At 40.1% G+C, this 17,894-nt stretch overlaps 1 protein-coding gene across 3 annotated transcripts in view; it reads left to right on the forward strand.

The window, feature by feature from the left end:
- Window positions 1-954: 954 nt before the first annotated feature.
- Window positions 955-17,894, forward strand: part of Neto1 (neuropilin and tolloid like 1) — a 103,065-nt gene continuing 86,125 nt past the window's right edge. For 2 of the 3 annotated variants that reach the window (XM_013349557.2, XM_005356338.3), the window contains exons 1-4: window positions 955-1,713; window positions 3,787-3,840; window positions 4,078-4,215; window positions 10,472-10,720. In XM_013349557.2, coding sequence (XP_013205011.1) covers window positions 1,686-1,713; window positions 3,787-3,840; window positions 4,078-4,215; window positions 10,472-10,720 — 469 coding nt within the window. In that variant the 5' untranslated portion in view covers window positions 955-1,685. The remainder of the gene's footprint in view (window positions 1,714-3,786; window positions 3,841-4,077; window positions 4,216-10,471; window positions 10,721-17,894) is intronic. The other variant, XM_013349559.2, reaches the window with a different exon arrangement.

Genomic DNA, 17,894 nt, shown 5'->3' on the forward strand with positions numbered 1-17,894 from the left:
AGTAAGTGTACGATCCTGGAGCTTCTGGGCAGAGGTGGAAGGAAGTGCTGTACTGTCAAGGGAGGAGGGACTGCCCAGCGTTGCAAGCTCCAGCGGCCCCTCCCCCCGCATGGTGCTGCCTCGTTTTTTTTTACTATGATTTCACATTCATTTATTTGCATTTTTACAAATTAGGGTTCTTTCTGCTGTTTTTTCCAGCAACTCCTTTTTACTCTGAGTTTGACAAACAGCGCGCGCATTTGTGTGTATAGGGGTGGGCTGATCCGTGTTTGCTTTTGGACGGTTTTGAGTATTTTTCTGAGAAAGATATATTTCAAGGGGCTGTGTCTTGGAGGGAGGTGTTCGGTGGTAATCTCGTGAGGGTCTCCTCTAGTGATTAATCGTGAAACTTTTACCGCTTTCCTGTTACCTACCAGCGCCGCTGCCTCGGATCTAAGACCAGAGGCTAAAAGATGAAGTCTTCACCCTCTAGAAGAGGGGACTAGAAGGACTCTGGTTAGAGGGGCCGGGAGACAATCATTCCAAATCTTTAAAAAGTGAAGAACCAAACTCAAAGGGGCATTTTCGCATGATGGTCCCTCCCCTTTCCACGCCTTTCGTCCTCCACTGAGATGCGGTGGGGAATTGGCGAAGCTCCTGTAGACCCTTTTGCCAGAGCTGGATGAGGGAAGGAGTCCAGCCTGGTCCTCACCCCCTCCCCCTCCCCCCACGAACCAAGCCGCTGTGATGTCCTTGCTGTCGCCGCCGCCCCATTGCGCCGCGCACCAGCCCTGGGGGCACCGGCCGGGTTCAGCTGCCCAGTCTCACCCAGGCTTTGGGCTTCCTGGAGGGTCATGCAACCCAGAGCTATGACTAAGGCGCTCACTTGGTAACTCTGCCATATTCCTGATCTTCCTCTCCCTCCCCTCCCTCCCCCCTTTAACCACCCCCGTGTTCCCCTCCACCACCCTTGAGCCCTCCCCCGCCCCCAGACTCCCACCCTTAGGTTCCTTTTCCTGCAAGATCGCAGAGGTGGCGCGCAGCCCGCCGAGCCCATGACGGACCCTTGCCTCCTGCCTTCAATGCATCAGCAGCAGACCCCCAAAGGCTGGAGAGAGGAGGGCTGCGTCTGGACATCCTCCCGGCGACGCTGCTCGGACCTGGTGCTCCTGGTGGATGAGACTGGCGATTGAGCAAGCCTCTGCCACCGCCTTCGCTGTCGCCCGACCAGTTGTTGCCGTCGGTCGGGACCGGTACCCGCCTTGCGCCTTCTGCCGCCGGGTCCAGATCGGGTCCCGGCATTGGGCGCCCCGGGGCTCTCCCCGCGCCTGCAGCCGCCCGCGCGCCGACTGCCCGCCGCGTCCTCCTGACAGCTGCGGCGGCGGCGATGATGCAGAGGAGGAGGGTGCTGCCGGCGGCAGTGCTCATGGTGGCGGTCGGCGCCCGGGTGTGATGAGAGCGTCATGGTGGAGATGCTGGCTTCGCGGCGGTGAGAGAGCAAAGGAGGGTGAGAGCCAGCCAAGGGCGGAAGATAGAACAGTTCCGATCGCGATCGCTTTCTTTCCTCTCTCGCTTCCCCTGCACTGTATTTTGCCCGTGGTTTGCATATTTAAAATCTCTGGACTCCATCCTCTCCCTACCAACGAAGTCTCCCCGTTTCTAAATGGAATTAGTGGAGATCGGAGCCTCTGGTGTAACGCACAGACATGATCTATGGACGCAGTTTGTTTCACAGTGAGTACCTCTCCAGCAGTACCAGTCCGTTCCCGGGGTGCTGCCACCTCGCCTCTTGGCCCCATGCGCTGAGAAAAGCCTTGCCAACCACTCCAACCAGACCCCGCAGTCTCTTGGAGTCTGGGGCAGATGTAAACTTTCGGTACTGCAGCATCATACAACCTGGCGGGGGCGGCGCACGGAGTGGCGCTGGACCTCAGAGTTGGTCAGGGAAAACGTCTCTCCATAGGCAGGAGCTCTAGGTGGTCCAAAGGAGCCTGTGCTTTAAAAGTAGACACGTGCAGGAGATGCTGGGCCCCAGAGAGGTAGCAGGTGGACGCTGGGAGGTAGGAGGATTGATCTTTGCTGGGCAAGAAGGACTAATCCTCCTTTGTGGGATTGAGGGGTTCCTGGGCCCACCTATTTCTCAGGTAAGACACCTGAACCCAGGGTCTTTGGGTACAGTACAGCCCAGCCTCTGCCCCTAAAGCTCTAATTCTGCTTCGGAGTGTGGTAAAGCCTGGGGGTGAGGTGGGGAGGAGTGGAGACAGGCAGGTTCAGAAGTCATCAAAGGCAATGTCAGAAAATGTGTGGTAGGAATGTGCTGTCATGAAGCAAGAACTGGTGGGCTAAATCTGTGCCACTGTGTTAAGAGATCTTCTTAATCCATGAGTCCAGCTCTGTACAGGTCCTCTGTGTGAGTCCATCAAAACAGAAAAGGCAGAGTAAAAGGGCCAATGTACACACTGATACGCCTGAAGCCTCTTTGTGCCTGTGGTGGGGGAGGGAGTTATAGAATTAAAGCAAGTTAGGAACGATGTGTATGCACACACACACACACACACACACACACACACACACACACACACACACACACAGCCAGTCTTTGAATTTTAAGAGTATATGAGTGACCTGGCCAAAGTATAAAGTAGTGCAGTTGACAATCACTCTGAACTTCATGTCAAGACCCAGACAATCCTTCTGAGGATAAAGATGGGCCTTAGATTAGATAAGATGGGTGGGTGATGCCCCCACTCCAGACAATCCTTCTGAGGATAAAGGTGTGCCATAGATAAGATGGGTGGGTGATGCCCCCACTCCCTCTCCCTAGTTTACTTTCAGGTGGAAATGTGCAAAGGAAGAGCTTTTATGTAATGGATCAAAATAAATAATAAAAATGAAACAGGAGAAATGCTAGTTATTACCAAGATCATATTTTTTTTAACTCTTTTCAAGTTCCGGGCTTCTCTAGACATTTTTGAGTGAAGGGAGAAGTAAACAGAAGTTCAGATCTTCGCAGCAGCCTTGCAGACTTACTGTTCAGTGGCAGACCAGAGTATCTGACCCTGAACTGACTCCATGGATGCTTCTAGAAATTCCCTTCCTCAAAAATGTCTGCTTCTTCATGATAGTTAAGAATCACAGTTCAGGTTTGACATGATGGATTTTGTAGCTGGAGAAGGTTACAAACAGGGCTAGTTTGGTTAGTTTCCTTTTTTATACAAACAAGTAAAAGCTGAACTAACACAAACAAACAAACAAAACCTCCCCATAGTTCTGTTTCGATGCTTTGACCAATCCACTTTGATCTCTTTTCTCTTGCACTCCAGCCCCACCTGTCATAGGCTTTGCAGACTTGTTTATGTTCTGCAATCCAAGCTTATTGGCAGCATGTTAGGGTGGATCATGGACATTTGGCTCTTTGCTTTTTCCTTCCTCCTTCTCCATGTGGCCCTCCTCTTGCTTTAATGACAGTGGCAAAGCTTTAGTAAAGGGTGCTTTACTGAGGAGAGACCTGGAAACACCCTTGCGGTCTGTGTAGCATTTGCAGAGTGTAACATTGTTTACAGCTTTGAAGAGTTTCCGTCTCATCCATTCTAAATAGGAAGTACTTCCCTATGGGAGTCCCACATTTTACCTAGAACATTTCAGTTTAGATTTCCAAAGTTCCGAGTCACCTTTGTAAAGACTAGCAATGATAACATTATTCTATCTTGGTATCACCTTATCCGTAGGTTGCCTTATGGTTTCAAAAGGTTTGGTCATTTGGGGTATGAATTTTGCATTTCTAACTGTTCCTTTTTTGTCTTTCAGTTATAGCAAGTTTAATCATCCTCCATTCTTCTGGAGCAACCAAGAAAGGAACAGGTGTGCTTTTTATTTTATTAATTATAAAAAGATGTCTAATTATTTTTAATTTTCCTATTTCACCATATCCATTCCATAATAGCTGAACATCCCACAGAGTGTAAAATTGACAGGCTTTGACTAAAAGACCATCTCAAAATTAATTTACTAATGGATATTATAAGAATATCCTCTCCAGTTCTGGTGTTACAGATTGGATGATGGTTCTTATTAAAAAAAATTGTTTTGTTTTTATAGAAAAACAAATCACTTCGGAAACACAGAAATCAGTGCAGTGTGGAACTTGGACAAAACATGCAGACGGAGGTGTCTTTACCTCTCCCAATTATCCCAGCAAGTACCCCCCTGACCGAGAGTGTGTCTACATCATAGAAGGTAAGAGCAGAGAGAATGCCAGGCCAGGGAGACCAGCCAAAGCCTGGCCTGCTCCAGGCTCTACACATAGGATATGAACAGATACAGTCCACAACTGGTTTTGGAGATACTTAAACACAAGTATCTCTCAGTAAGCAAATGACTGTAAATCTAGAATCAGGTTAATTTACAAATGATTAGAAATGGGTTATGAACACACAAATATCTGGTAAATGGAGCAAGTACACAACCTAAGTCTTCCTTTGCAGCAATCTAAAATAACAGAATTATTCTGTATTTAACAGGCTATGTCAATTGATGACATTTTGAAAGCTAATATTTTGCTGGTTTGATAATTATAATAATCAATATGTTAGTGTTTTTTTTTTCAATTTTACCAACAGAGAACAATGTGAATGGAAAAAAGTTTATCTGCAGTCATGTTTTCTAAACATTAATGTGAGTGGGGTTTAGGCTTTTGTGAACTTCCGGGTGAGTTGATCATATTTTCAGGCCAGCCAAAGTTCTAGCTTACACAGATCTCATCTGTTTTTTTTTCCAACCTGAAGGACACAAAGTACTTTAAAAAATATTCATCCTTCTGAATATTTTCCATTTCTTTTAACCTTGAGCCACCTCTCAATTAAATATAGAGGAAACTTTTAAAATATGTGAATATGTCTTCCAGTGATGAAGGCTACATCTTAAGCATTAGTTCCAAATAACCCTGAACTTGCTACTCTCCATGTCCTGTACACCTACAGACTAAGTTATGGTAACAGAAAATCATGACCACATAATGTTTCCTCGTACACCAAAGTAGGGATCACAGAGTTGATCTTCAAAAAACAAAACACAAAACAAAATAAACAAAACAAAACAAAACAGCAGCATTAAGAACAAAATCTCTGGCTTCTGTTTCTCTGATTTTGAGAGGCTCTATTCAGAAATAATTTATTATTCTTACTTTCATCCATAAGTCAGGAATTTTCCTCTTCCTCTTGCATTGCTTAAAGTAATGATTTTTATCAAAGATAACCCAAACTGAATAAAGTTTGATTTTTAAGAAATAAAACAAACCAACTCAAACAGACATCTGCTAGTTTAGATCTCTAGACGATGAAAACATTGAGTTTCTTATTTGAAACCAGTTGTTACTTTTATCAAGTTTGTATTTTATATTTATTAATTAGGTGTGTTAAAATAATACTTGATGAACTTTTAAATAATTTCCTACATACCAGAACATTTACTCATAGCAAGGTGTCTTCATTTTGCTAACTAGTAAATGGAGACACATAGAAATCAAGCTCCCTGCTGAAACTAAAAGTCCTTGAATTGGAAAGAGCAAAACATGATATGTCGCCTGTGAGTTGTGCTTGTTTGTGTTTTCTGTTGGTACCTTTACAAGAACTGCTTGGCTTAAATGGGATAGTTTTCGTTAGCCTCATTTATTTTCGTATTTCTATCAGGGACAAAATAAAATGCGAAACCCTGTTAGTAGTATTGTTTTGAAGCCATCTACAAACACTTCACATATTCAGATGATGCTCTAGTGACTATTTTATGGCGTTGCTATCAAGCATTGCGCAAAAGTTTCAAGATACTAGCCATATGGTACTGTCAGTCTGGCTTGTGGAGTTTGAGTCAATCAGGGGCTTTGGGGTTTATTTAGGATCGCTGGAACAGGAACAAGAAGAGAGAACTATGACGTCATCTTCATTGTTTACCTGTACCCACCCAGGTGGTAGTCCTCTTTTTAACAGAAAACTGTCTGCTAAAGTACAGAGAAGTGGTAAGCTGGGGATACCAGGCCTTCTGCACAGGTAAAGAGAGGAGCGGTAGCAGAGACGTGAACCTAATGAGGAGACCTGTATTCTAGGAACCAAACCTATAGACATTCCATAAGTTATCTGTAGGCGGTGGAAACACGGGAAGAATTCAGAAATAAGTGAGGTGAGACTTCAGTAGGAAAGTAACTGGAGGGAAAGAATGCCAACCAAAGAGCTACTGAGAATGGTCAAATAACACAGAGAAAATAGGAACTAAAGATACTGGCAGGGGTGACAGAGCAAAGGAAGGAAGGAAGGTGTCTTTAGGAAATTGAAATCCAAATGATTGGGTGGGAGATGATAGAACGGGGTTTATAAAAGACTCATGTGATCAATTGTTTGCTACTTTTCATGAGTGTCTCCTGGAGAGACTACTGTGTGCAATTTAAGTTTAATGGAGTAATCTCTGCTGATACGTCATATGTACGGGATATAAGTTTACAGATTGTTAGTGAGAATTTCATATGAATAAAAAACATAGGAAGGAAGTATTTAGAATGCTAATATTTAAACTTATTAAATAAAAGTATAGTTGTCTAGGGCTTTCTGTAGAAACTTATTTCTTTGCCATTTCTTTGGAAGTTCAGGCTCAAGCACCATCTGATTTTGAAATCATTGCACCGTGTTTCAGCAACACTCAGTGTGCTGGATTAACATGAATAAAGAGAGGCTTGGGGATGTCTCTGGGATATAGCATGTTGGGAATGGACAGAACAGCAAGACCCGGAGGACTCTCTGAAGGAGCTTCAGATGAGCAGGGAATCATTAGGGATGTCATGGAGCTGATATGGATGAGATTCAAGAATCTGTGGGTTTCTAAGTGACAGTTGTTATAAGGAAAAAAATGAAGCAAACACGCATATGTGTTTATTGTATGAAGCAATTTAGAATCTGCTTGCGACTTCAGAATGAAGATAGTGACTAAGGCAGTTGGGGAGAGAACCACTTCCCAGGAAGCTGAAGATTGGGGAAGACAGTATTTGAGGCAGTGGGTTGGAAAAGCACAGTAAACAGGGGATAGTTTGAATGAGGAAAACTATGCCTATTAATCTCTAGAAGAAATAATTTGATTGGTAGAAAATATGTAAATTTAAAATTAAAGGAAAAAGAACATTTTTTTTAAATTGTTGATAGATGTAGAATTCCTGGGAAGGAAGTGTCAAGGAAAGATAGTCTAGGTGTGGTTAGTTGGTAGATTTATCTGTGAAGGCTTTTTCACCACTGGGTAATCTGAGGAGAGAAGACCCGTCTGGAAAGCAGAGGACACGGTTTCCTAGCCTGGTTTACTGCTTTCTGCTTCTGTGGGAATAATGTCACTAGTTGCTTTAGGTTCCCACTGCCTTGATGGTCCTCCACCACGAGGGACTTAACTTGGAATGGGAGCTAAGTAAACATTTTCTCATGCTGGTTGCTTTTGCCAGACTATTTTATAATAACAACAAGAAGCAAAACTAAGAGGCAGAAATAAATGGCCTAGTTGTTTAAGATAAGATTTTTTAAAAAAAGGATCCGGTACACTCACAGTTGTGGAAAGCAATATCCTTTGACGGCAGGTGGTATCAGCTCTCCTGACTGGGAAAGTCACTGCATGTATATAAAGTTAGTGTGAATGAACACAAAATCCCAAGAGGCTGAGAGGGATAAAACTCTGAAGGAATTTTATTTTCAGTTGAACATCAGCTAGGGGGAAGTAGAATGAAGGAGTCTGTGAATAGAACAAGTTGAAGAAAAAGTGAGTTAATGCAGCTGGACCCTGGCAGATTCCCTTCGCCTATACTGTAACCACCCATCTGTGCATCCGTGTAAACAACTCGGGGTAGCACGTGCACTTTTCAACAAGTTATTTGGGGTTTTCTAAAATTTAGCTTAAGAAACTTTCTTGCATGGGCTGATGGGAGTTAACTTCAGCACACTGGGTGAAAGGAAACTCAGCTGTGCATGTATGACATGTCCCACAGAGGATGCATGAGGGCGTGCTGCTGGAAAAGCATGAGTGGTGCATCTGTCCATGTTGGATAAATTGCAAGCCACTAGGAAAACCAAGATAAGGACAAGTGTATTCTTCACACACGGTGGCTATCTACTTCCTGGTAGAGGATGCAGGTGGACATGTGTCAATAGATGAAACATTGAATGCTAAGCACATTAGCAGAAGATAGTACTCCTGATTTTTGTTTTTGTTGTTGTTGTTGTTGCTTAGCCTGAAGTATTTGCACCTAAAAGAAATGCCTGGAGCTGGGAGGTGTTGTCACATGCCGTCAATTACAGGACTCTACCAGAGGCAGAGGCAGTGAGTTTGAGGCCAGCCTGGCCTGCACAGCGAGCAAGTTCCAGGACAGCCAGAACTGTTACACAGAGAAACACTGTCTCAAAAAACAAAACAAAACAACAACAACAAAGAAAGAAAGAAAGAAAAAAGAAAGAAACTTACAAAAAAGAAAAAAGAATGGAAGGAAAGAAAAGAAAAGGGAGGAAAGAAGAAAGGAAGGAAGGAAGGAATGTCTGATACATTGAAGTAGTTTAATTTCTCTTAAAACCTTCCTCTAGCTTATCAAAGAGTGGATTACAAGCAAGCTTATAGCATAGAGTGATAATAAACTCAGGTCATACACTTAATGCTGTGTTTGTAAAGAGATCCCCATTCTTAAACATTTATCTTGTTTGTAGAATAATGAACTGGGTAGACAACATGATTCCTTAGACAGTTTTAAATGATATTTTTCAATTTGAAAGTTTTAAGCACTTAATGGAAAAATCATCTGTGCCATACCTTGTCAGACTGTTGACCTTTGTAATATGTGCTGTCAAATAAAAATGTGGCCTGAGTTATAAACTTCCCTTTACAGTAGGGAATGAGTTGAGAATATTTATACAGATTTAAACACTTTTGGAGAATACTCTTTGAACATAAGTTGACCTCTTTGCTATTGATTTTTAATTACAGACATGGAGAGCAGTAAGTTTATATTTCATTACAAGAGTCTCCTATTTCTAAGTTATCAAACATCTCAATTTTATATAAACCATTGGCATTCATGCCTGCAGAAGTTTAGTCTTTAGGTTATCAATGGTGGTGATCAATAGACATTTACAAAACGGTGGAGCAAGATATCAGACATTTAGGGTTAGGGTTGCTGATCATACAGGCAGCAAGTTTTGCTTTGTCCAAGTGTTGGTCCCTGCAGAAGACTACGTAGCAAGGAAGGTCTTCTCAGAGGTTTCAAGGAAGAGGTTTCTGGCCTGGATATGTGTCTACTGGTATTTCAACCAGTGTTATACATTATGGAGTATTCTGGATGAGTATAACAGGAATTGCCATTACTACTCTTTTGGCCATAAAAGGGAACATTGTGAAGGAATATTAAAATATGTACTAGTGTGGTGGCTTTTATGTTTGTTAAGCTCATCAGATTCTATTGTCAGACAGCTAATGAAACATCTATGAAAGGAAACTATTATCTATTTACTGAAAATAATATTGAAAAATAATTAATGACATATATTGAGCCTAAATACCAGGAAAGGAGAGTAGAAAATGTTCTTGTCTTAATGAAAACACCCACACAGAGAATTTCCTCTGAACAAGATCGTCCAGGAGAGCTGGAGAAGTGGCTTAGTTGTGGAGCATTTCCTTATTGTGAGTCAGGCCCTGCTTTCAATCCCCTTCACAGAAAAGGAAAAGGAAACAAAAGCAAACAATAGAAAACAAGCAAATGAAACCTCTCTCGATAAAGAGGGGTTAAACTGTAGTTGTCTAGATAGGGACGGGAACGAGCAAAACAAATGTACCCCACCTGCAGAGGGCATGGTGCTTTAGAAAGCAAGACATGCTCCAGGTGCCTGGAGCTTGTGCATCTGATGTGATGAGACCGTGGAGGGGGGCTTCCTCCAGGCCTTTATCTGTCAAGTGCATCGGTCTGTAGTTCAGCCGAGGGGTCTAATACTGAAGTTCAAGTTGAGCATGGTGAGATCAAGTTATTTTTCTGGGATCATTACCCGTAATCCCTTGTATACGCACTTGGACCTAATCAAGACACCTGGCTTCAACTATCTGAGTGGTTGCATAACTGTCTGGGGATAATCCCCAAGTGCTTTCTGCCAGTAATCCCCAACATTGGAGGTTATAAAAAAAGAGAGAACTCTAGCCCACCCCCTTCAAACATGAGTTAACAGCATTGCCAACCAGGTGCTGGATCCACCTTAGTCATTTCATGTTGCAACAGTGTTTTGTGCAATGTCATCAGTTTCAAAGGCCAATTCTTAGGTATTTTTTAATGAAAATATCTTTAGATTGCTAAACATCTCCTTTCTTTGTATTCCCATGTAAGTCTTCTGCAGTTCTATCAAACACTATACAAACAGAATCTGATATAGAGTCAGTTCATCAGCCTCAGGATTTAAGAAATTTCTTGCTACATATAAGCTTTCTTTCCTTTTTTTCACAGCTGCTCCAAGGCAGTGCATTGAACTTTATTTTGATGAAAAATACTCAATTGAACCATCTTGGGAATGCAAATTTGATCATATTGAAGTTCGAGATGGACCTTTTGGCTTTTCTCCAATAATTGGAAGGTTCTGTGGACAACAAAATCCACCTGTAATAAAATCTAGTGGAAGATTTCTGTGGATTAAATTTTTTGCTGATGGCGAACTGGAGTCTATGGGATTTTCAGCTCGGTATAATTTCACACCTGGTAAGTAGAAGCTTGTTTTCAATTTTTTTGTTACCCCTCTCTTGATTTTCTATTTTCATAGTACAAATCTTTTGTAAAATGTTAAAACTTTTAGTTGAAATTTCAAGTTATGCTTAAGATCCAATCTGTAACACATTTCTTTTATGCTACACAAATTCTGATAGAAAACCATAAATCTTAGCTATCATTAAGTAGGCAAAAAATGAACCAGAACTCTATGTGGTCATGAGGAACACAGTTAATTGAACTGACTGCCATTATGCTGACATGCCTAATTTGAGACACATCTGTTAGGTGAAGACTTGTTATAGGTAGGATCTCACCAAACATGAAAAGACAAGTGTAGTACAATAAAGGATGACCAGTAAAGTAATGTATAAGAACTTGAAAATGAAAATACATTTGTTTTCATAACCATTGTATATAAAAGAAATGTATCCCTTTATACAGTAACCTAATTTCTTTCTGAAAATGGATACCTTTCAGAGGTTTGAGGGAAAAAAACAAAAAAGGCCTATGGGAACTAGTAACTCATTTGAAGGTCTGGCTGGAAATAGGAGCAATCATAAAATTATTCAGTTTATGTTAATTTGCACCACATATTCAAACGGTTCTGTGATGTTGATTGGCTCGTTTTACAAAAAGTCATCTTTCATAACTACAAAAATATATTATCATATTGTTAAACTCACAAATCAATCTATATTCATCTACTGATATTTGATAAACTGAAGCCATTCTTTTTCTAGTTGAAGCAAATCATTCAAGTTCCATGCAACACATAACTGACATGTTTTGACAGGCTTCTCACTTTGTATGTGTTGTTTTGCTCCAGTTAATAGGCTATAAGAAACGTGGACTATAGGGAAATTTTTTGAAGCTATTGTTTTATGTAATGGAAGTTGAGGACTAAAGGAAAACTAAACGGTAGAGTATTTACCCAAAGAGAGAGAGGCCCTGTCCTCAAACCCTAGTACCAAAAGAAATAATTTAATACATAGAGACGACATATAAACTGAAAGTTCAAAATGTCAAAGAAAATTTAACTATGATTTAGGACTGGTTGCACTGTGTTATTTAGTGTTTGTTTAATAATCCAGATATTTAATGTGTCATGTGGATTAACCTTAGGCATTATAATATTTCATGATAACACTGTGTGATTGTGGTTCTTGGTCACTTTTTAATAACTTTAGACTGCACATAGAAACCATGGATATTTCATGTGCCACAATGAAACTAATTTGGCATGTTTCAAAAAGATACGAACATGCATATTATTTTATCTAGCATGTTATTTGTGCTGTATTTTTATGTGTGCTTTTTGGGTAACTGAAAATTATGAATATAACCTTTAACTAAAATTCCTTAGATGAGGAAGGGTTTTAGAAGTATATTTGTATTATGAATTTGTTGATTGTAAATGTAATGCCCAGGATTTGGAAGTATCTGCTCCTAAAGATTGTCATGTCAGTCAGAACCTTTTACCAACTTAGCAATGTCCTTCACCATGATAACTTCTTGTGGCATAACATAAGTGGTAACATATCTCCATTATCCCAGGAGATATCCATTTAGAAGTCATAGTGGGAACAATCTGTCAGTTATTTCTTTAGGTTAGTTGGCGCTACACATCCTTCATGTCGAACACAGTACTTTTCCATCAGGAGCAACTCAACCAGAAAGAACTTCAGGAGACAAATCTCAGAAAACTAGTCTGATTTAACAATGGACACGGTTTTCTGTCTTTACTGGATAAATGAGGGTAAATACAAAAAGAAGCTGCTATTGGCAGTAGGAGAGACAGTAGGAGCATAACAAGGGGGCAGGCAACACTTTTATGATGTCAGAAGATATATTCCCAAAGGCCTTTCCACAGTTGCAAAGCAATCAGCAGTTCATTTCATAAATGGTGTGGCCAAGGAAGCAAAGCCAGTGTGGGAAGAGGCAGAGGACACGGCTTCAGCTCTGTGGAAGCTCAGGCAGCATTTCACACCTGAGCCCATCTGCCTTAGTTGCCATGGACATTAAACTTTATTTGGTAATTTGACTTACATGGTGAGCTGGGAAGACGAAGGAAGGAAGAGTTTTGTTCCTCTGGCTGATTTCAGGCTTCTAGGTATCAAGTACTGTAGAAATCATCTTGTCACCAAAGTAGAACCAACTCACCAGCTCTAGGACTGAAACCTGGTTCAGCTAGGGGGACAGACAAGGTCTCCAGGAATAGCTTTGTTTTTTTATTTTTCATGCCACTAACCCTAAACCTATAATATTTTATCTTTTACTATATTATCTTATAAAAATAAAGATAATTCTGTTCATAATTTTTGAGTATAAGTCAACCAACAAATAGTTATGAATTTGAGTTTTTTGAATGTTTGAAAAATCTCAATTTTCCCATATGTAGTTTTTTGATTTTTTTTTAACTGGATCAACTTGGGGTTGGACAGATGGCTCAGTGGTTAAGAGCACCAGCTACTCTTCCAGAGGATCTGGATTCAATTCCTAGCATCCACATAACAACTCACAACAGTCTGTAGCTCTAGTTCTAAGGTGTCTGACACCCTTATACAAACATACATGAAGACAAAACACCATTAAACATGAAATAAAAATGAATGAATTATTAAAAAATGAATCAGATTGCATGTTATTTAAAATAAGAATATTTTGATGTTATTGGGGAAACAAGTACTCTAGACAATTTCAAAATTATGTGCCCTTTCTCTGCTTTATGTGGTGTTTGTGTGTGCATTAAAAATATGAAAAACTAGTTTTTATATCATGTCACTTTTTGTTAGATTACTTTTGGGCTGAACTCATTCTAGGAGGAGTTGTAGTAATTTATAAGTACAGTATAAATAAAAAACAAACCATATTATAAGACAACCACTAGTTATAAAATATATTCAGGAAAAAAAAACTGTAGGAAGGTCAGGTGACTTGTACACTCCAATCTAAAAATCTGAATTTTAACATTGAAGTATGAAAAATTTGGTTTCTATAAACTGAACTGGAATGTATATTTATTTCCTAGGAATGAATCAAGTTTTCCATGCTAACAAGATTGATGCATATATATATATATGTACTTTTTATGCACAAGTCTGTCTATACAATAAATCATATATTATATACCAACACACAGCATATCAGTATATACAGATGGATACATTTTCAATTAGGCTCTTAGGATCACAGAAGACAATATTTCCTTTGTGCAGCCATATCTGCCTATCCACATTAGTGTCAGGGGATTACATGCATGGGGAAACTTTGAGCAGTCTATGCTTTGAAGCTGAGTTCTCTACCTGATAGATTTAACAACACTGAGCTAAGGTGTTTTACCACCACAATGTGGATCAAGTTTTCCTAGGCTGTTTCAGAACTCAAACTCCCATTGGCTCATTACCCTATCATCTCCTTTCTTTCTGGATTCCTGCTTCCATTTTTCCTTACCAGCTTGCTACTTTGGGTCTTCACCCAGCTCCAAAATTGTTTCTGTTTCCTAAGATCTGAGTGTCTGACTTTCTTTTCTAATCACTTCAAAAATAAAATAAATAGTTCTTTTATCTGTCGCTCCTGCTGGCCTCAGTGTCTGGCATTTGAATTTGCAGTGATGTCTGCACATCAGTCAGCCAGAACACGTGCATGGACAGGGAGGAAAGGAGGACAGCCAAAAAAAATAACAGGGAAATGGTCTTGAGGAAGGTGTTCTGCTTTTCCTACCCATTTTAATGGGTCTTTACTTTTTAGTTCACTGATGGTTATTTTGAGTTCCTGTGCCATCACTTTGGTCTTGAGTACAGGGATGAATCACCTGGGACAGTCGTTTAGCATGCATGAGAATTATTTTCAGGAGAGGAAGTAATCAACTAGTTCAAATTCTAGGGTCTCAAAAAACAGCATGACCCTCAAAGAAGGGCCAACGGGCCTCATGGTTCTGAATACGAGAATTAACACAGGAAGATTTCCCCCACATCCTGTGTGGTGAGTGCACAGCATCCATATAGTTTCTGGGTTCCAAGAACAGAGCTAAGTGGTTGTGGCTGGGTCTGGTGGCACATACATTTAATCCCAGCACTGAAGAGGCTGAAACAAGTAGGAATCTGTTATTTCAATGCCAGTATGGTCTATATAAGCAAACTCTATGCCAGTCAGGACTACACAGAGAAACCCTGTACCAACAAAACAAAATGAAACAACAGAGCTAAATAGTAAGACATGAAAAACATTAAGAACTGCAAGCTGTAAAATATGGTAAGACACTCAATTCAATAAGACATCATATTAAACATGTACACTGTGAGAGAACTGTCTTGTTTTCCTATTTAACAAGTTGTCTGATTAAAACTACTTAAACAAAGCAGTGCAGAAACTCAAACACAATTAGCAATACTTACAAAATCCTGCCTAAAACTGTAACAATATACATCAAATTCACAATGAATGGTACTCCAGGTCTGGGATGGCAGGAGAATGAGTGTTCGTAGAGCCAGATAGAACTAGACTAAAAACTGTCTTAGGTTTACCAGTAAACTTAAAGATCCTTCAAAATGGATATTATATTTATGATATTATTTATATAAACCAATCATTTAAAATAAAAGCATAAGAAGAAATTATGGCAGTTAAATAGTTTTAAGTGAAGAGCATTGTTTCTCCATTCTATGTTTTGTATATTCAACCTAAGAAAGGTTTTTGAACAGGGAATAATACTTCCCCACAACCAGCTGCCTTCTTGGAGTGGTTTCCTTTGTCACTAGAAAAATCTAACTTAAACAGTGAAACAGTAACTATACCGCTGGACCTCCAAGGTCAGTGGCATCACCTGAGGACCCTTTAATCCTCCACGGTGTAGGAAAACATCCAGGAGGTCGTATTTCTGTGGAAGGCAATCTTTCTTCCCTTCAGTTACACATGCATTTTGCTAATCTTTTACTTTACTTTCTAATGAAGAAAGGTGGTTTTCTTTGTTGTTGGTTTTCTTTTCAGACCCAAAGGGTAAACATAGAATCTTCCACTTTTGGTGATTTTTTTTTTGTACTATTCTCCTGAGACACACACACCCTACGAAAGAAGCTTAGTTGAAGGACTGCTGTAGCAGAAGTGAGGTTGAGTCAGTCATTCCCGGGGAAGGGGAAGCGAGAGAAGTTGTAAATACTTGGGAATGATTATGATACTTTGTACTTAAATAACACCTTTCATCTGAGGACCTCAAAGTCTTAGGGACCGTTGGCTGATTCCTAGCCTCTCTCAAATTGCATTCTGACTGACTTCAAAGACATTGCCAAGAGTACACTGTGGTGCAGAGGTTTAAACCAAGCATTTCAAAAAATATTTCTATGCACACTAGATGAAATGTACTAAATAGAAATAGCCTCACAGTTAATGTTGTCTTAATTACTTGGTGCAACTTTGTCCTCCTGAAGAGTGAATGAATATTCACTCAACTACTTTGAAAGTTTCTAAATTTTCTTTAGCAATTTATATTTATTTGTTTTTGAGTTTCAAAAATGCATATAGTATTTACATCATCCTTCTACACCTCAACTCCTCTAGTATTCCTGCCCCCATTCTCTTTCAAATTCTTTACCTCTTTCAAAATTATTGCTTTTGCATACATGTGCATGCACACAGAGAGATATCTTCACACATATGGAGATACACATGCAACCTGCTAAGGACATTTAATGTTGCTCTTATGTGAACCTGCTTTGGCTCCTTCTTGGAGAAGACTGATACTCTTCTCTACTGACAGATGTCATCATTTAGGGATAGATAACTACCCTTCTGGTATCTATTCTGAAATGAAAGAAAAATATTTTTCTCTAAAGATCCATTTGAATTTTGCCTAACAGAAAGAAACTTTTCAAGTCTAAGATTTACAATAAAAATTATTTTGACATAGAAACTGAAGATAACGAAACATTAGGTTAATAATTCTTATGTTTTAAACTATTGTGTTTACAATGTTGACCCAAACTAGTCTCATTTTACCTTAGGGATGGTTGTAAAATGCAGACTTCAAGAAGTAGCATCACATTTCCTTTTGAGGCATATTTACTCAAGAAACAAAAGGCAAAACATGAAGCATAATAACAAAACTTTGAATGTTGAGCAGGTAGCACAGATATTCAGGTGAGACTTGTTTCCTCAGTGTCTGTTTCTCACTCACCCGGGCCCCTGACTGGTTCCATCTCATCAATAGCTTGTGGAGGACTCAGCCCGAGAGCTGGGGGAGCGTCAGAGGATAGAAACTGCTGCTTGGTCTAGGTGGGTGTTCAGGAGAGAACTTGAGAGTGGGAGAGAGACTTTCCAGGATTAGCTCCCATCTGTGCAGAGAAGACTAAAAGCAATATAAAAGGAAAGAGAAGATTGCTGGGCAGTTTCCTGTACAATAGAGATGTTGTCAGATTTTCTTCAGGATAGACAGAGTCCAGGTGCAGGCCTGTTGTTTGCAGGTATTCAGTGGCTCAAGGCCGGAATGAAAGTTTGGAGCATGGTATATCCCGCGTGAGACCACACAAGTCCCAACATTCTTGTGTATCTTCTTTGGATTAGAAAAAAAGATTTTAGGGTTTCTTTCACTTATTCCTGCATAAAAAAAAATTCAAAAGGAGTAACTGTTGCCAGAAACCACGCGGAAGTCCATGATCTGTGCTACCAGTGACCTTAAAGGTCAAGAAAGCCACTTTGGCAGTGGTATTGATGACTGCAGATGCAGTTGAGAAAGAGGGACATAGAAGGCTTCTTTGACATCCCCTCCCCCCGTAAAAAAAAATCAGTCTAGACAGAAAACTATTGGAAAAACTCTTAAAATTATAATAAAGATGCTAAAGTGCACATTTGACAGTCTCTGTCACGGTGCTGATGGAGCAGGACTCAGTTTTCTTTAAGGACCTGGCTACTGGGAGTCTGGCCATGCTCCAGTGAGTTGATGTGCAACACAAACTGGACTTGTGTGTTTTTCTTTTATTTATTTATTTATTTATTTATTTATTTATATATTTATTTGCTGTGGGGAGGTCACAAGGGTGGTTGGTAGACCTGGGAAGAATGGGAAGTGTGATCTGGGCATAAGACATGAAATTCCTAAATAATCAATAAAAAATATTATGTTTATTCATCAATAAAAATATTATGGTGGAAAAAGGAAAGAAAATTAGAAGCC

This window comes from Microtus ochrogaster, chromosome 18 (genome assembly GCF_000317375.1).
Source record: "Microtus ochrogaster isolate Prairie Vole_2 chromosome 18, MicOch1.0, whole genome shotgun sequence".
Taxonomy (NCBI): Eukaryota; Metazoa; Chordata; class Mammalia; order Rodentia; family Cricetidae; genus Microtus; species Microtus ochrogaster.